At 38.3% G+C, this 20,608-nt stretch overlaps 1 protein-coding gene across 2 annotated transcripts in view; it reads right to left on the bottom strand.

Annotated features, from left to right (window-relative positions):
- Window positions 1-20,608, bottom strand: part of DHX9 (DExH-box helicase 9) — a 59,924-nt gene that overhangs the window by 25,406 nt on the left and 13,910 nt on the right. The window contains exons 4-12 of one of the 2 annotated variants that reach the window (XM_049868057.1): window positions 14,910-15,024; window positions 13,226-13,338; window positions 12,313-12,461; window positions 9,892-9,938; window positions 7,278-7,414; window positions 6,867-6,956; window positions 6,611-6,772; window positions 6,392-6,469; window positions 5,643-5,834 (exon numbers count right to left, since the gene is read on the bottom strand). In XM_049868057.1, the coding sequence (XP_049724014.1) occupies window positions 5,643-5,834; window positions 6,392-6,469; window positions 6,611-6,772; window positions 6,867-6,956; window positions 7,278-7,414; window positions 9,892-9,938; window positions 12,313-12,461; window positions 13,226-13,338; window positions 14,910-15,024 (1,083 nt within the window). The other variant, XM_049868058.1, reaches the window with a different exon arrangement.

Raw genomic sequence — 20,608 nt, 5'->3', positions numbered from 1 at the left:
CAGAGCTGGCTTCTGAAGAACTTCAAAATCAATTAGGGCATCTGACTCTTCTGAGGTATGTTTATATGCTATTGAGTACTCAGGGACTACTTTACCACCTTGTGGCCACTTTAACATCTACCATCTTTGTAGTGTTTCCAGCCTTACCCTACCATGAATATGGGCAGATGACATATTCCTTAAGCAGTATCTATTTTAGTTCTTAACTCTATTGCCCCCAAACACAACTGTCTTGAAATTCAAGGAAACAACGATACAAGACATTTAAAAACACCCCACCTTCAGAAGCTCTGCCTGCTAAACTTCCTTGAATATTAAACAGACCATCATTATCACATGACTACTCAAACAGCAAAGAAACAAATGATCTTGCTACTTCTTTCTCATTATTTTATATGCTTTTCTGACTTATCAGCTTCCAGTTCCCTCAAAAGCCCTGACTTAAAAAAACCCACAACACTTAAACTAAAAAGGAAAGTGCTTCTTTCATTCAAAGGTGATTTACATCGCAAGTCAGTGCAATTTTTCTGGACAGGAATATGGCACAAAGTGTATAAAAGTAATATATGCAGGTTCCTTGATCCAACAATTCCACGTCTAGAAATTTATCCCACTGAAATAACCAAACAAATGTACAAAGATACACGCATAATTATGTTCAATCCATAGTATAAAAATACTAGAAATAATCTAAAAATTCCATCACTTAGGGATAAAGTGTGAATTTATAAAATGGAAAATTATGAAGCTGTTACAAAATTACACTGTAGCTCTAACACCACAGCGTTGTTACACAGGGGGACAGGCTGAAGACGGTGTGCATGCAGTTCATGTATATAATGAGGTCTGAAAAGATGTACACCAAGAGTGATCACTTCTGGATGGCGGGATCCTGAGTGAGCTTTGGTTTCTTAAAAAATAACCTTCTAAATCTCGTAATTCTTAGCTCATAAATATTTGTAAGATAGGCATTTTGTTGGGGCATTTAATGTAAGATGACTGGTAAGTGTTTCAAATGTCTGATTGCATGCCATCTGATAGTCTACGAAGAACTTGTTCTACCTATCCCTTCAATAATTTATCCCTTTTCCCCTTGATCTTCTATGCTTCCATAATTGTTTTACATACTGTCCCACTGTGCATAAATACAAGGCAAGGCTCACAGGTAAAAAATCATTTTCAACCTACACCTGCAGAGCTGCCTTTCCATATATGGTTTAACTATTCCTCCCCACAAGTAATTATCAAAAGGATCAAGATAGCAAAGACCTTCATTCAGAATGATCAGAGTTAACATCTATGTAACATCAATCAGCTTGTTGCCATCAAGCTGATTCCGACTCACAGTGACCCATGTGTGCAGGGTAGACTGCGCCACAGGTTTTTCAAGGCTGTGACCTTTGGGAAGAAGATCGCCAGGCCTGTCTTCCGAGGCCTCTGGTGAGTTTGAACCGCCAGCCTTTTGGCTAGTAGTTGAGTGCTTAACTGTTTGCAACACTCAGGGATCTCCTATCCCACTGATGTTGTCTGTTAGTTGTTGAGTCAATTTCGGTTTATAGCAACCCCAAGTGACAGAAGAACTGCCCCATAAGGTTTTCTAGGCAGTTAACTTCATGAAAGCAGGTCACCAGGTTTTTCTCCCATGGAGCTGCTGTATGGGTTCAAGCTGCCAGCCTTTGAGTTAGCAGCCAAGCGCCAAGCACTGCACTACCAGGGCTCCTTCATTATCTCGTTACTTACTATTAAAAAAAAAAGGTCACAAGAGGTTAGAGCGTTTTCAGTAGTATGCATGTTAACTGTACTGTCTTAGGTGAAACACACCTTTGTAACCATCTTTATATGGAGATCATGTATGGTTTAAGGAGAGTGCACAGGTGCCAAGTTCACAAAGGGTGAATTGTGATGACTCATTCACGTGCCAGCTTGGCTGGGCCACGACTCTCAGTGTGATATACAACACAGTAAAACCACGGTCAGATACACTATCTTACTGCTTTAGAACAATGGTGTGAAGTAAATATTTTTCTCATTCTAACAAAAACATAAGCTCAGAGAAATTATTTTGCCTAAAGGTATTAGGCTTAAGCTCAAATTTTCTTTACTCCCAATCCAATCCTCTTCCCAGTTACTCTGCCTTTTACTGTAACTTTATGTTGAATTTCGATGATTGATATGTTAAAAAGAACACAGGAATCCCTGGCGGTTCAAACGGTGAACGCGCTCAGCTGCTGACCAGAAGGCTGGAGAGCGAGTCCACCTGGAGAAAGGCCTGGTCACCTATGACTGACCAATCAGCCACCGAAAACCCTAGTGGGCACAGTTCTAGTCTGACACACATGGTGTCGCTGATTTACACGAGCCTAGTACTGGTGATAAAAGCAAGGGACAATATTCTTACGCTCTTCCAACAGAATATTTTAAATCATTCTCAAGAGGTGAGCTTTCAATTTTTATTGCATATATGTGCTGAACCTGTTTCCTCTATAAAATCTTATTACTTCTGCATGGAGTTCAGTCATAATAGTAGATAGTTTCAAGTGCTTATCTCTTCTTCACACTTTCATCTGGTTTAATAGATTAACTGAAATAGCTAGTATCTACTGAGCACTCATTAGATCACCTGCTATGTGCATCAAAGAATATGCAAATTTTAACTTTTATAACACCTTCCACGCCACTGGAGGTTGAAAACCTATCAAAAATTATTCTTTTGCAGTATTTCCGGATCTGCATCTTTGATGCACCCCATTTGACAATTACCCAGAAGTCCTGTTTTCTTATCTCAGGGATTGCTCAACTAGCGAAGTACAGGTCCCAGAACTTTGTTCCTTTATTTCTCATCTGGATATTTAAAAACATGGTAATAGAACTAGGCTGCAGTAAAATGCTTCAAGATTCCTAAGGTACCTGATATACCAGGCTCAGCTTTATTTTCAAAGTTCTGAGTTTATTTTATATGAAGAACAGCTGTCTCTTGAAATGATGGGGTGGGTGGATTGACGAAATAGCCACAGGAGATATTTAACATCCTGATTTACATCCCACCAACTGTAATTCATCTCTCTCTCTCTGAAGGTCAGAGAATAACTATTTCTGATTTTCAAAATTTCTGCACAAGTTTTAGATGGCTTGGGTATAGACAGCCTGAAGGCACAGATGAATTCAACAGGTTTGGTTGAGAATTTACATTTAGACTTCTAATAAGGTTAGCGGCAATAATTTGAGCTACTCAGTCTAATTCCAACTTGTGCTCTGTAACTTGGGATAACCCATTGCTGTATAACCTGGAATAAGCCACCTCGACCAGACACATGAACAGCTAGTACTAAGGTAATGACTTCATCATGTGGTTTCCTATACATACAGCTCAAGTGGAAGGAAAAGGAAAAATGATACAACAGAGTGACTACTACCAAAATTACTAATGTAATCTCAGACTGTTTAAAGCAGTACTATACGATATCAAAAAACAAGGCAAATAATAACTTTATTATATTCTGTAATGGGCAACTGGTATGCTCCGGTCTACTTTTCATATTATAAGTAGGACGCTAATGCATTCAGAAGTAACTAACTAGATCTTACACTCTATGGCTAAACTATGGATGTTTATTTTTCAAAGTACAGCTACTAAGACACTACAGATTTTTTAAATTTTGAAGGCTTGTAACAGATATGAGGTATCAAAGACGGATTTGGGACAAGAAGGACAGCAGTATTAGAATGAAAGATGAAAGCCACAGGCTGTAGATCCAATATGACAGTTCAGAGTCATTCATCCAAAATCAGAACACACAGGCTTGTACTACACAGGTAATACGTATCTATTCCACTGGACATTTTCAAGCACAAGTTAGGTAAACATTCATTAAGAACATCCTATTTTGGGTAGGAAGACTGAATAATTCTCTTCCAACTCCATGATTCTACTACTTTATAAAGGAATAAATGAGGACTAGCTGTTTTCATACTCCAAAAAAGTACAACATATGGCCCACCATTCCACCCTGTAGTTCAGTGCTATACAGTTGTTACAGCCTATATACAGAAACCTGTGCATTTTACAAACGAAACAATTGAGAATGTACAAATTATCTGGTAAGGGACACAAGTTAGTAAACAATACAAAACTGACCATAATGCAAAGGGCCATTTTTAGAAATAATCTAGTTTGAACTACTGAACTTTGTAAGTTAGACAGGCAATGAAAAAATTTCTCACTTGGGCAGGAACTGGTTTTATTCTACTCGTGACATGTAGACAATCTCTGTCTTTAGTTCATTTGTTAAATTCTGCATTTCTACTTATATGCCTGCCCTGTTTTTGAGATTAAAAATGGAAAGTGGTAGTGAGGCAGGAGGGCAGGGCAGAGCTCAAGACTCCTCTCCTGTAAAATAACACCACCTTAAAAATATTCCTCCTGAAAGATCGGGTAAGGATCTAGAGCACGGATATTAGATAGTCACAGTACTTGGGAACTTTCACTGTGAGGCAAAAGATTAATAGTCAGTTTTTGGGGGTAGGAAAGTCAAAGAACATTTTGAGAACAAAAAAGCTAGGGATCCTTTCCCTGGAAAGTGTACTTCGTATTTTTCCAAGTCTAAAATGTCATCAATCTTAAGATGCAACATTCGTTCCCTCACTGCTTCCTTGTCAGACTAAAAAAATCTGACTCAGAAAACACAGATAATGCACCTCAGTGTTAGAAATGTTAGAAAAGGAACTATGGTTTGTACATGTATACACAAATGCACACATGCAAACTTTTTTTTACCATTCAAGGTTCATGAACCTCCCTCAAGGATCAATTATGTGCCCAGGTTAATACCTAACTCAATTATGTACCTCGGGTTAATGCCTAAGTCAAAGTCTCAGCCTACCTAAGAGGTGGTATCTCTGCCTATGTGCAACATTATCCAAGTGCCAGGAGTCCAGTGTTAGAGCTGTTCCCAACTGCTTCAACCTGAGAAGGCTTGGGAGGCCTAATTAAGTCTTCCCTAAGCACTGGGTCAAACTTACGGGTCTTCCTGCTGGTAAATACAATATACTTGTTAACAGGAAGGATCCAGAAGCCAGATTAGTTGGGTTTGAATCCTAGTTCCAATATTTACTTTGTTAACCTCAGGCAATTTATTTAACCTGTGTCTTAATTTCTGAAAGACAGACGTATCTTAGGGTCATTATGGACTTTAAATTAGTTAAAAACATCACCTATTTGGAACACAACCAGACATTCAGTAAAGGGAAACCATTACCTGTTTTGCTGCCTTGCCTATTCTTGCTCAGACTGGTACTTACCTAGGTAAAATAGGATCAAGGTTTGTATGGGAACTTTTAGGAGAATGAACTCTCAGCCTCGTCTCATTCTAGGCCCAAACCTCCCTCTAGCCTAGACAAAAAGAATCCAGTACATGGTCCAGTTTACTGAATCAGTGAAGGATACTGGAGATTGGAACAAGGCTCAAGTTTGGTTTTTTTCCCCTTAAATTCTGATGAACCTAATCCTCTGCCACTCTCACAATCTTATGTGGCTACAAAGGGAGTTGAGCAAAGAAAGAGCAATAGTCTGCTTCTAGGCATTTCCACCTCTCAAACTCTATCCATAGGAGACACACCTAATAATAAGTAGGCTTGCTACTTACCTGAGTTACTACGATATTACACTCTGCTGCTCGGTCATTCTGGATACAGTCGTCAAGAATGAACTGGGGCACCTGTGTGGTTTTACCACATCCAGTAGCACCTCGAATAATGACAACTGAATTTTGACTAATTGCGTCCAGGATTTCATTTTCAAATTTCTTCACAGGCAGTAACTCTCTCTCCTGCAAGATCTATATTAGAAAAGTTACATTTCAGTTAAATTTCTAGCAACACACATCAGAAGCAACTATCTTAATCCTAAAATAAAAAATAAAAAATAAAAAATTCCATCTCTAAAAGGGCTCATTCCTTTCCACTGGCTGACTCTCGAATATGTATTCTTTTTCATAGAAGAATATATATATTTATATCTGTAACAGAACTGTCTCTTTTCACTAAGAATCTATCTTGTGGCCTTTTCTATACCTTTTTCTCCAAACACTGCATGTGTATTCCCTTTCTTTTGACATTTTAATGTCAAATTTTATTTGAAAAATACTGAAAAACATTTCCCTACCTCTCCAAAAAAGTTACTACTCAAAATCTCTCTGTATTAAGTAAGAAGTAAAATTCTCTCCCACACCATTAATTTACAACTACTACCTTCAGAAGTAACTAGTATCAGTAGTTTGGCACATTTTAATCTACCCTCCTAGAAAGGACAGAATACATTATTTATGGTCCTTTTGCCCATGCATACAAAGTTCTGAAGCTCTGAGCACCATATGTCTAAATACTTCAGACTTACTCCTTGCAAATTACGATCGTGTTCCAGCTGGTACATTAATTCATTCTTGAGGTCGGTGCTTATTTGTTCTGGAGTAGCCTATAAAAATGGGAAGGCAAGTCAAACAAAAGCACATTAACTTAGCTTCAAACTGGATCCATTTTTTACCTAGACATTCTGATGAAGCACATTTCACAGTAAAACACAAGAACTGGATCTCAAGAACAATGATGCACTCACATAAGCCAGGGGGCCCTCATCAATGTTGCTACTAGTCCAAGGATTCCAGTTGGATTGTGGAGGTGACCAAGGAACCACGCCCATTTGGTTTTGTCGCTGCGATGGTTCAAAGTGTGCTAATTTGTCAATGTTGAGTACAACTGGCACAGAAGGATCCTCAGGCTATTAAAAAAAAAGGAACAAAAATAGCAATAAGAGCTGCTTGTCTGACTGGAGACGTTACATGCAAAGGTAAACTAAATAGCCATATGCTTACTGGTGGCACGATCTCAAGATTTAGCTCTTGAACGACGTTTTGCAGCTGATGTTCCAAGTCGTGAGAAAGGTTAACTTTGTAGGGCTCCAACTACAGAAAAAGCATAATTGCAAAAATCATGTAACCCGCCTATAAGCACTAATCAAATCTACTATAGTGGGTTAAGAGAATGCAGTCAACCCTGGGTCTACTATATTACTAAAGCTCCCTTTAGTGAAAGAGTAACAATTATGTACTTATTTGCCCACTATGAACACACAGCATTATGCCAAACAGAGATGATGAGTAAGGCCATTTTCATTTTTTGAGGTTAGAGTTCTAGAAATTTGAATTAAATTTCTCTAGCCAAATATAAAACAAAAGTTAAATTAAATTTTATGTATCACCGTGGTATTAATTCCATAGACTCACTGTTTCTCCTTCTTTCTTCTTCGTAAGTCCAGAGTATGCTTCAATCACTCCAAGATGGTAGAGTTGCCTAACAAGCGACAGGGCACAGGACTGTGCTGCCAGTTTCTTATTTGATCCATGTTCACGTGCAAAAATCCCTACGATGTAAGATCAAGATTACCAAAGACAGAAGGATAAATCCCCTGAGTAAAGAAACATTTTACCACAAACTAGGGGCTTCAGTACAAAAGAAACCCCAAAATCGAGTATGTCATGGATTCCTTCTAAGTTCTTTTTCAATTTATTTTTTAACCAAAAGCAACTACAGATTACCAACTAAATAACCATTCTTGATTACAGGCTGATAGTGAAGGCACATACAAATCAATGTATAAAAGCAAATAACCTATGTTAACAAAGCTGTCATCATTATCATTTGGCATTAAAATAGAAGTAAACATTCAGTTTAACTTTTGAAAAACAAAAAGGTCAAAAAGCAAAACTATCAAAATAGGTCCCAAGCGATCATTTAGACCAGTGGTCCGCAAACTTTTCCTGTAAAAGGTCAGATAGTAAAGATCTCAGGCTTTGTGGGCCATATGGTCTGTCACAATTATTGAACTCTGCCTTCAAAGCATGAGAACAGCCATAAGCAATACTTAACCAAGGGCTGACAAACTACACACTCAGAAACTAAGAATAGTTGTTACATTTAAAGAGTTACAAAAATAAAACAATAACAACAATACATGACCTGAAAAAATCTACAATATTTACTACATGGTCCTTTACAGAAAAAGTTTTGCCAACCCCTGACAAAAACCAATAGGCGTAGCTGTGTTCCAATCAAACTATCCATGAAAACAGGCAGTGGACTTATAGTTTGCTGGCCCCAGCATTAGACTGAAGCTAGCAGTTACTCACACTCTTAAAGAAAATGCTATGAGAAAGTTTCCTCTAATTCCATAGCATTCAGCTTTAGGGGAGATGACCAGAAAGCAAGAAAGGGAACACAGAAATACCTTCCTGCCTAATCAGCCAACTCCGTCCAACTACTCCTGATGATGAGATCGATGGGCTGCCAGAAGTTAGACTTTATCATCTACCCTTCAACACCCCACCCACTCATTAACAACTAATTCTCAGAATCTAGAACACAAAATTCAACATTATCCCCTGGTGAACCATTCAAAGGTTTGATTCTTTCAGATACTCAGGGACGGATTACCCAATAAGCAAAGTAAGCACGTGCTTAGGGCGTCAACAAAACAGGGGTGCCAGCTGTCCAAAGCAAAGACCCACAGATGCCAAGCAGACAGGCCACAAGAAAAAGCAAGCACAGAACAATTCAAGAAAGACTCTATTCATTATCCTTATTATGCATGTAAGTAGATACTTTTAAAAAAAGATACTTTTAGGCAGCTTAATTATGACAAAATCACTGAAGAATTTTTAAGAGTAAAGAATACTTTATAACATGCTGGAGATGAAACATCTACCCTAAAAATAAAATATAGCTATTGTAATATTTTCTTCTGATTGTTAAATTTTCTTTTATGATTTTTTTTCATTTATAATTATAGCATTTATTATGAAATAAGCATCAAAATTGAAGTATGAGCCACGCAAAATTGGTGAAAGTCAATTTTTCATTGTGGGAGATCAACAGAACTTTACACTGACTGTTGAAACAAGTTCACTGACTCATTTTCTTTGTTGTAGAGTATGTGGAATATTCTCTTTGTAGAAAATGCAGTTATACTAAAAACCTTAGTACCACGCGTCCACTAAAAATTTTATAATCCAGTTCATCTCATTCTGCTAAAATGGCATGTGCCGTTTTTGCATTTAATCGCTATTATAGTCCCATTTAAAAAGAAGTTACATCGTGGACAGCTAAGACGCACACACACACACACAGGTGTATGTCTAACTCACATATCCCATTCAAATGCACGAGTAAGCACCACAGGTTATCAATGCTTAGGGTCCTCACATGCTTTTTAATCCAGCTCTGCATATACTCAATTTAAATCATTCATGTTAGTTGCAGCATTCTCAAGTTGAAAAGAATCTCAGGCAATTTCTCTCAATTTGAAGGTAAGTAAACGGAGCACCAGTGATGTAAATGTGATTTTTTCAAAGTCACAAAACTTCTTAGTGGCAAAACCAGCAGGTGTGCTAGGTTCCTCATCTTTTAAGTTTAACACACTGCCTGCCATAAGTTTGTGGGTAAGAATACACCCATCGTATTTTAACTTTCTTACCTCCTTTATGAATAGCTCCATCTATCCTTAGGCTTCTACTCATATCATCTGGTTTACTCCTTTCTAAATTTCTCTCACTAGTTTTAACTGAACAAACTGAAAGAACATTTTTGTGAAGATGAAAAAATGTTTTAAAAGTTCTTTGAAACTGACAGGATTTTACTCTTGAAATATTGCACTAACATGAATTTTCTCATGTGCAAACTGGTAGGCTGGGCCCTCTAATTCATACACTCACCCTACACACTACCATATATCGCATGCTCTTTCAATTAACAGGGCTTTACACATACGTAGCCCAAGATTTTAATGTGAAGACTACTGCTCTACACACAGACTTAGAACATCAGAGAAGCAGTAACACTTACTTCTGCCCAGCTGCTTGATATAAATGGTCATTTCTGCAATAAAGCTCCTGTAACAACATATACAAACAAGGTTAGGAATTTTAATGTTAGGAATTCCTTAATCCAGGATTCCCAAATCAGGCAGGCTTTCCAACTGCTTAGGCAAATCACAGCAAAAACACCACTGTACACATTTAGTCCTGTTCAATCCTAGAACAAATGAAGTACATAAACTTCAAATAATACATAACATGGCATGAGATAACTATAATCAAAGTTGATAAGCCAATTGTTCTTGAAAAAAAAAAAATGTTATGGTTTTAGATTCTGTATTTACTTGTTCTCATTGTAAAGATTAGCATCTGAATAACTAGGATACATTCAATGAGAAGGAATCTTCCACTTAGCGTGAGGCAAGAAATAAAGTAGGCCCCAGAACTCTTCAAATTAGTTTGTGATTATCTTAAGATTCCTTTGCACAGGCTACCCATTAATAACTGCAATGTGTTAGGCCAAATATATGCACCCATGCACACACACACGCACGTATGAATGGTTTGCGCATAGCAGTGGCTCCGAGGCAGGTTCTGGGATCTGCCTGCAGTTGGAAGCCGCCCTTGGTAACAAAAAATTCAGCCTATCATTACCATATTTATTTAAATCAGGTCCTGGAGAACAAAACACATTTTTTAATATTATAGCTAAAACTGCTAGCAGATTCTAGGGAATAAATTTAGGTTTTAGCAAGGGAAAAACTGCTCTCTGAAAATTATGCATTCTGGTCCTTCCACTGCTCAGGTACATTCTAACCTTGACTTTGTGCTGTGAATAAAAGGTTAGATGAGGCTTAAAAAAAAAAAAAATGTTAGGCTCCTTCCTATACCTCTTGTGAACTGACCTTCAGGCACAGCGGCTTCAGGGGTCAAAGGCCACTGGCTTTCAGGGAAACAACATCCACCCTTTCATTAATGACACCGATGCCAGTATGTTTCTCAGCCAGGCTTAAAGTCAGCACTCAATCTCATTCTCCTCCACCTAGGGGGAACAGCGACACCAGAAATCAGTTTACAATAGTTTCCCATGTGATTGCTTAGTTCAGCCTAAGCAGCAGCACATGTGTGTATGAACACAGACCTCTGGTGTTGCTGTCTGTTATGCCTTTATATAAAGGCCATACAAAGACCAATGCTGTCTTAGATTGCCAGTGGAACCCCCAACTGTCTGCTGCCTTCCACCATTGCCATATCCTGAATTCTTCAATTCTTTGTATCAGAAACCAATGGTAAGGTACTGATATCAAAAAACGTTTACAACAATGAGCTTCAGGCACACATAGGTATTTTACTATTCTTTAAAGTCACCAAGTGCTAAAGCCCCATCAGTTCAGAAGGACAAAATATTAAAGAAAACAAATCAACAATTCCATTTTTCCTCTGAAGGTTTAAAAAAATCTTCTGACACATGAAATACATTATTTGAGAATTCAGGATTGAACAAAACAGTGGGAAGAAGCAGGGGGAACCACGCTTTGAACATTATTTTGACCAGTGTCAAAGTTTTATTTCAGTAATTATTTTAGAATGGCTAGATGCATCCAAAGGAGAACACCTTGATTTTCAAGGAGGCTGTTTTGTTTTTTTTTTTAAACATATTTTGAGTAATTTATGCCATATAATTAAAGACAGCGAATTGAATCATCCAGAACCTCCCTCTATCCCCATAAAAATAGTGCTCTCCAGAAGAGTCTAATCTATACGAGCCTTCCTGGGAGTAATAACTACTACACCCTGGAATGCTCTCAGGAAGAACAGCAAGCAGGCTGAGAAACATACTGTCACTGTTACAACAACCTTCCATTATGTTCAGTTTTATAAACATAACGAAAAAAGCACATGCTAATTTAATCCACATAAGACGACGGAGGCCCTCCTTTTTCAGCGTTATAATAAGCCTTTATATTTCAACAAGACTCCTATGATAGTTGACAACTTTCAAGGCTGAAGTGAGACGTGGATGCACATCTAGATAAAATCCAATCTACCTCTGAGACTCTTAAACGTAAGGGCCTAACCAAACCCGTTAAACAACTCAGTTGTCTACAATGATACCACCATGAACAAAAAAAACCACCACCTCTGGCTGGTTAAGTCAATTAGGGACAAACCACCACTCATCAAACAAGACCCTTAAAGGTCTAGCAACACAAGATTTCTGCAGAAGGATGAGCTTCTTACACAACTAAATCACACTCAAGTGAAAACCATGGTAAATTGCACATTACGAATCGATGACAATTCTTTTTGTGCAAAACAAGATCTTCTTTCCAACAATTCTAATCCACAAACTGAACTAGCTAACAGTACAACAACGGAACACATTCAACAACAAACATCCCAAACAACCCCAACTTATTACAGAAAGAAAAGAGCGAAACAATCAAACCTGTTGTGATCAGGACCCACTTGGGTGTACTTATATTCGCCTTGGATCTTTTCTTTTTGGAAATACTGGTTCAAGCGAGCCTTAGCATTTTCCAAGGTCCAGTTTCCATGAAGTCCAGCATTTAAATCCACTTCTTCTGATTCTAGGGTCTAATGAACCAATGATAATTAAATTTTGCTGCACTAATTTTACTTTAGCTATGCATATTTAAGGTTCAGAAATATTTAATAATACCTTATTTATACCACCCTTTACAATGCAAAACCTGTTTTTAATAGTTTCTAAACCACCCGTCCCCCCGCCCCAATCCACTGCTGTCAAGTCGACTCTGACTCATAGCGACCCCACAGGACAGAGTAGAACTGCCCCATAGAGTTTCCAAGAAGCGCCTGGTGGACTCAAACTGCCAACCTTTTGGTTTGCGGCCGTAGCACTTAAATATGCCACCAGGGTTTCCTAACAGCTTCTAGTACTAGTCAAAACTGGGCAAGAATTAGTTTTTACTGCATCTGAAGGCCCTACAGTATAAACAAGCTCTACTAGTTAACGTACTGAATTTAAATAGCTCCTAAGAAACCCCTGGCAGTATTCTTTTTTTCCCTAACAATTTTTAAATTGAGTAGAAAAATAAGCTGTACTATCAAGACATTTTTACTAGGACAGCCCATGAAATGAGGTTTCCTAATTACAGATTACAGACATGGAAACCTTTTACTACTATGAGGAAAAACTTTTTTTTATACACAATTCCACTGACCAGATTTAATGGGTAGTTTATGGTGACTTATGAGGACAAGCAGCCTCAAATAACCACTTAAAAGAACTCCCAAATTAATTGGGAACATCCTAAACCTTGCTGTGCACCGAGTCCCAATCACATTCCCAGAGATGCAATACAGCGCAGTAGTCTTACCGCTTGTGCTTCTTGTTCCTCCTTCCTTGAATAGTAATCCTTCAAGTTGGCTCCCCGATCCCAGGTGGGCCCAGGAACACCATAGCCAGAGGCTCCAACTCCAGAATTATTTTCTATAAAGAAAGATTGTTTGTTCAATGAGCCAAACTAGAAAAAACTCCTAAATTTTTTTTTAATTGTGATTTAAGTTTCAGTTTATAGAGCAAATTAGCTTCTCGGTAAACAGTTAATACACAAATTGTTTTGTGACACTGGTTGCCAACCCCATGACATACCAACACTTTCCCCTTCTCTACCCCAGGTTCCCTGTTTCCATTCGCCCAGTTTTCCTGTCCCTTCCTGTCTGCTTTGGGGCTGGCATACCCATGTGTCTCATACACGATTGAACTATGAAGCATGCCCGTCACGTGTGTTATTGTTGGTCCTATAGACCTGTCTAATCTTTGGCTGAAGGGTGAACCTCAGGAGTGACTTTAGTACCAGAAAGGGTGTCCCGTGGCCATACTCTTTGGGTTTCTCCAGTCTGTCAGTCCAGCAAACCTGTTTATTGTGCATGCATGAATTTGAATTTTGTTCTACATTTTTCTCCTGCTCTGCCTGGGACCCTCTATTGTGATCCCTGCCAGAGCAGCAGGTGGGGGTAACCGGGCACCATTTAGTTATTCTGGGCTCAGTCTGGTGCAGGTTGTGGTAGTTGAGGGAACTCCTCAATATTTTAAAGGAAGTTTCTATTTTGCCTTTGGCACTCAATGATTGGAAATATAAGGTTTCAATTATTTGGAAAGGGGCCCGATATGTTTAAGACTTACCTGAAAAGTGATGGCTTATGTGTGTAGGTCTAAATTGCACACACCAAGGCTGGTATGCAAGGGGAAGCCAGTTTACTACTGAATGATGTTAAATGACAGACATCTAGCACATGGATCAATGTAGCTTTGTTCTCAACTTGTTCACTATTCAGTAACTGGTTAAATCAGAAAACTAGTTACTAAATATGATGCTAAAAACAAAGCTAATTACTAGTGTTGGTGATGAAAATAAAGAGAAGCTGAAGAAGTGTAAAAAAGTGATGAATACTTATGAGAGCAGAAAAAAAGGGCAGCTAGCCACTGACTAACTACTAATTCTACTAAGTTAATCATATATATACTTTTTCCTTTACTCCTCAAAACACCTTTACAAGGCAGATACTACTGCTATTCCCGCCATGAATACTGGATTTGAGGCAAGTGATTTGACCAATATCCTAGCTAATCTACCCTGCAGTGGACACCCCAATAGTTTTGGCCATATCAAAGGGTAAAATATAGAATTCGGCAATGGCTTGGATTCCAAAGGTAAACAAATTAGCCTACATTTGGTAGAAGTTAAAAACAGGGAAGTGCAATTCATAAGACCCTTTAACCAAATGTTCTAGCCCATGCAATACCTATTCAAAGATAAAATTTAGTAAAAGCTAATGACAGTAAAGAAATTACATTGTACCACACTTTATAAAACAAAGTAAACGATCTGATGGTATCTGCACATGTATGCACGCCTTGGGCTATCTCTCTTAACATCAAGAGTTCACAGGAGTCATTTCTTTTTAACCAGTGAGGAAGAAGGAAAGAGAGATGATGACCAAGCAAGGTTAGTGTATATTTTATTCTTGCAGTCATGTATACACATTCAAGTCTCTTACCTGCCTTGAGGGCCAGATGTGGAGGAAGTGGTCCTCCCATGGTTGTGGGCAAACTTCCATCAGTGCTTGCTGTGCCATCAGAAGAATCAGTAAGCGAAGGCGGAGGGGGTGCTAACTGCAAAAGGGAAAAGTCAAGGTGGTGTCAGTGCTTTTACTTTCATAGCCAAAAAAACCCCCTCACTGCCGTTGAGTCGATTCCAACTCATAGCGACCCTACAGGACAGAATAGAACTGCCCGATAGTTTCCAAGGAGCGCCTGGCGGATTCGAGCTGCCAACCTCTTGGTTAGCAGCCGCAGCACTTAACCACTATGCCACCAGGGTTTCCTTACTTTCACAAGGACTAATAAATTCTTTTAATACTCAAGGAGGCCCACATTTAATAACATGTATAATCAACACCTTTGTTTTTAGTGACTACAAAACTATTGAGGTCTCATTTAAGGTGGAAAAGGATAAGAGCAGTAAAAATTATTCATAATCTCCCATGTGGAGATGTGCATATATTACACACACACACACAAGCTCACTTTACTTTGGACACCTTATCAGGAAAGACCAATCGCTAGAAATGAACATCATGTTTGGTAAAGGAAAAGGTCAGCCAAAAAATGAGAGAAACCCTCAATGAGATGGACTAACACGGCAGCAACAACAATGGACTCAAACATACCAATGATCATAAAGATGTCACAGGACCGTGCAATGTTTTGCTCTGTTATACCTAAGGTCACCATGAGTTGGAGCTGACTTGATGGCAACTAACAGCAGCAGCGTGTGTGCGTATATATACACGTACACACGTTACGTAAACAAATATAATTTTTCCACAAAAAGTTGTGTGAATCAGTTTTTGTATAGTAATCTGTTTTGCATTTATTATGTTCATTAATGCATTCAACATTCAACAAGAATTACTTAAGCACCTCCTAAATGCTAGACATTGTTCTAAGTGCTGAGATATAGCAGTGAACAAAACAGACAGAAGCTCTGTCCTCAAAGAACTGTATTCTAATGGGAAAAGCTAAATAATAAGTACATATGTCAAGTGGAGATGAATGCTACAGAGAAAAATAAAGCAGGAAAAAAATGTACAAGACTGTGAGAGGTCACTATTTTAAATAAGGTGATCAGGAAAAGCCTCACTTGTTAAGGTGATATTTGAGAAGAGACTTAAGCAAACGAGGAGCTGGTAACAGAGGATCTGAGGAAGAATATTCCCGGGAGGGAATATTAAGTTTCAAAGCAAATTCACAATGTTTCACATACATCTTCTACCTCTTTAAATATTAGCCTATACCAATTTTAATGACTTACTACTCCAATGTATGGATGTATATATGTAATTTAACTCAATCGATATCATGTTGATGGGCATTTAGGTTGTGAACAGTTCTAAACAAGTTGTAAAACTGCCACAAACACCTCTGTACTTAGGTTTATTTCCTTTAGGAAAAATTCATGATGGTGAAATTCCTGGGTCAAGTGGCACCAACATTTTAAAAATCATCTTACAAACTCCCACCAGCACCATGTATGAGGACCTATTTTCCCACACCCTAACACTAATTTTACATGTTTACCAATCTTAGGTTTCACTTTGTTTTTATAAAAGTAAACTTTTTTCATTTACACTTTCTTTGCCCATTATTCTACCTGGATATTCACTCTTCTCGGTAATTTCTAAAAATTTTTAGTATTTTAGTGCTATTCATCCCTTGTTATAAAAGTTGCAAATAGTTGTCCGGTATTTTCTTGCCCTTTTCACTGTTGCTAATGTACTTATTGCACTATCAAAAAAAAACAAAACAAAAACAAAAACCCAACCGCGTTGCTGCTGAGTTGATTCCGACTCATTACTGCACCAGAGGGGTGTATTTTTTGTTTTGTTTCTGAAGCCTAATCTATGGTCTCTGCCTTTGGTGTCCTCCATAAAATGGTCTTCCCTATTCTAAGTTCTGTTTTGCGTTATTTTCTAATATTTTTTGGTTTCTCTTTACTTTGGAAACAGTATCATTCAAATTTAGTTATTTTAAGACTAAAATAATTCAAACTTTTATTTAGTCAGTCTCCCTTTCAGCTTTTTAAAATTCTTGGGTATTCTTTGACAATTATTTTTCCTAAAGGACTTTTTTGTCTACCTTCTCAAATAATGCTAAATTTATACAAGTAGTCAAAGTGAACTGATTTCTTTACAATACTGAACTGACATCTTACTATAATGAAGTTTTCCATCCAGAAACACTGCGTGGCTCTACATTTAGTCAAATCTTCTACCTGTTGAGACAATTCTGGATGCTACTTTGTATCCTGCAAGTCTTATTTACACTTCTTTTCAAGGATGTTTGGACAGCAAATAGCCTTAGCCTGTACAGACGTAATACGTTTCTTTAAGGGAAAAGGGAGATTTGTTTTCCAGGATACGATAACGTTGTCTTGAGGCAAAGGTTCAGAAAGTTTGCCCCAGTAGTCCCCTTTTAAGATTGGGTGGTTTCCTAATGTGGAAGAGAATTTCAACTTACGGAATCCAGACTTTCTGGAGCCACTGAGGCTGGATGAACCATTGAAACTACTGTCCTGAGGTAATCTTTAAGCCTCAAACCAAATCTCCCCTGACATGTCTTTAAACCAAACAGCAGTTCAGCTTAACTAGTAAGGAATGCCTGCCTTAAGCCCTTTTAAAGAACTATCCTTTGCACTGTCCATGTCGATATTGTCGAATTGGTGTATGTTCTCAGCAATAATAAAGGACTGAGGGTTTCCTAAGCTCATAGCCCCTAAGCTGTGACACAAACCCACTGTATGCACTGTGTCCACCTGGGCCTGCTCAATATTGTCTCCACGGATTTGGGGACAAAAGGACATGGTGTAAACATGAAACTCATGCTGCTTGCTATGCCGTAAGTAATAACAGTGTGTCTCTGACTTGGAAGTCTTATGTCTTCTGCCAGGACCTATTACACTGTGCAGGCTAAACTGTTAAGCTTGTAAGTATGATAAAATCGCAGATCCTTCAGAGTTCTAGACACTGTCCTTCAGTAAAGACTTGTTTCTTGGTCTTATCCACCACCACCAACTACTTTCATCAAGTCAACTCCAACTTTTGGCAACCTCAAGAGCGTTAGGGTAAATCTGTGCTCCATAGGGTTTTCGATGGCTGATTCTTCAGAAGCAGATTGCCAGATCCTTCTTCCTAGGCATCTCTAGGTTGACTCAAACTTCCGACCTTTTGGTTAACGACCCACCTTAACAGTTTGTCTGCACCATCCAGGGACTACCATTGGTCTCAGAGGCCCTACAAATGACATATTCCCTCATTTCTTTACAATTTTTACTACTGTGAATAGGATATTTTTCCAATTAAAAAAAAAAAAACCATCTCTGTTGTGTTGATTTTTATGTATTAATCTTACACCATGTTACCAATCTTTTAATAGTTTCATCAAATTATTACTGATTCACTTGTCTGAATTTTTTAGTCATGCTACCATCTACAAAATACTGACATTTTTGTCTATGCCTTTGTAATACTTACACTTCTATTTCTTATCATGCTACATATCTCTCATTTCTCTTCATTAAATGCATTACACTGAACAATGGTGGTGATAGGAGACATCTTTGCCTGAACTCTAAGGGAATACACCTCAAACTATCTGTAATCAAGAACTGGTTTGATCCACTGGGAACAAAATTTTTGTAAAACATACCAAAATTGGACTATTAAAACTACGAAACAGAAAGACATGAAATCCAAGCCCAAATTTTCTGATTCAACAAACATAAAACTGCTCTGTCATACCCAAAAACCCAGTGCTCTGTCATAATGCTAATCAATTTCTCTACTTAGCTTCTCAAGAACTATAACAAATACTTTGAACAGCACTGCCCTAAGGGCTCATTTTTGTGTTTACTACTGATTTTATTTAGGTGGTAACTTTTAGCATGTCAAGGATGTAGTTCTACTGCACTGCCTGAACTACTCTACTGGTAATAAGTGTTGAATGTTATTAAACGCTTTTTAAAACATCTATTAAGATGATTACTGGTATCTGGGTGACAAAAATGGTTTGCACTTGACTACTAATCTGGTAGCGCAGTGGTTAAGAGCTCAGTTGCCAACCAAAAGATCGGCAGTTCAAATCTACCAGCCGCTCCTTGGAAACCCTATGGGGCAGTTCTACTCTATCCTACCGGGGTGCTATGAGTTGTAATCAACTTGACGGCAATGTTTTTTTACTAACCTAAAAGTCGGTGGTTTGAATCCACCTAGCACTGCCACATGAGCCCCGGTAAGCTGTTTCCGCAAAGATTGTTGTTGTTGTGTGCTGTCAACTCCACATGTTATAGACTGTTCCAGAGTGTTCTTGGCTATCTTAGTGGAAGCAGATCACCAGGCCTTTTCTTCCACGGTACCATTGGGTGGGTTTGAAATGCCAATCTTTTGGTTAACAATTGAGCGCAAACCATTTGCACCACCTAGGAACCTCCATGAAGATTATTTACAGCCCCAAAAAACCTACAGGACAGTTCAACTTCATAAAATGGTTCAAGCATTCTGATAATGATCAATGGGGTTGCCGTGAGTCAAAATCAATTTGAAGGCAATGGGGTTTTTTTTTGTTTTGAAGATCTGACTATTGAGTAGTAGTGTTGACTGAACTGCATCCTGCAAAAAACGTGTGGTTGCCCTCCATTTTGTGATGTAATTATCCTGCAATTCACGATGTGCTATAAATCCTAACCTCTGTATATTAACAAGGCAGGATCAGTGTGGGGTGCACCCTGAGTCAGAGCCTTTATGAGAGGCTGTGGCTCAAGTCATATCCTTACTTAAGTCATACCTTTTATCTTACTAGAGATATAAAAGGAGAAAGAAGCAAGCACAGAAGAGAGGGAACCTCACCACCACAAAGAAAGAATAGCCAGGAGCAGAGTGCATCCTTTGGACCCAGGGTCCCCATGCTGACAATCTCCTAGACCCAGGGAAAGATTGATGCCAAGACACATAAGATCCCCAAGGAATGCCAGCCCACAGATACTTAAAGGAGACAAGGCCTTCCCAAAGAGCTGAGAGAGAAAGCCTTTCCCTAGAGCTGGTACCCTGAATTCAGACTTCACCTCTTAACTGTGAGAGAATTTCTGTTCATTAAAGCAATTTACTTGTGGTATTTGTTTATAGCAGTACTAGAGAACTAAGTAGATGGTCTTTTTCTTAAATTTAATAAATATACCATATTAAGAAAGTCTGATTACAGAGTTCTGCCTCGGATTAGCTGGTGGTGTTACAGATTTAAGTATATGCACGGTATTATTTTCTAAAATATGAAAGATTCTGAATTCTCAAACCCATCTAGCCACATGGGTTTTAAACAGGGATTGTAAATCTACAAAACTTTTTTCTTAATTAGACCTGGGATGAACTAACTACCTTTTTCAAAGAGCATATAAAAGTTTTACTTATCACTTGACTTTCTTTTGCCTTCTAATTCAGTAATTTATGCTTTTCTTTGTTTTCTTAATTTTGTTCTACCTTCTTGAGTTAAAACATCACATCATTTAAAAAATATTTCTTATGCAATAATAAAGGCATTGACTGTTCTTAAATAATAAATGACTGTCCTCTGAGTGAGCCCTGGTGGTGTGGTGGTTATGACCTTGGCTGCTAACCAAAAGGTCAGCAGTTGGAATTCACCCGCT

Source organism: Elephas maximus, chromosome 24 (genome assembly GCF_024166365.1).
Source record: "Elephas maximus indicus isolate mEleMax1 chromosome 24, mEleMax1 primary haplotype, whole genome shotgun sequence".
Taxonomy (NCBI): domain Eukaryota; kingdom Metazoa; phylum Chordata; class Mammalia; order Proboscidea; family Elephantidae; genus Elephas; species Elephas maximus.
The sequence above is the reverse complement of the archived record's forward strand: the minus strand, read 5'-3'. Positions and strand labels throughout refer to the sequence as shown.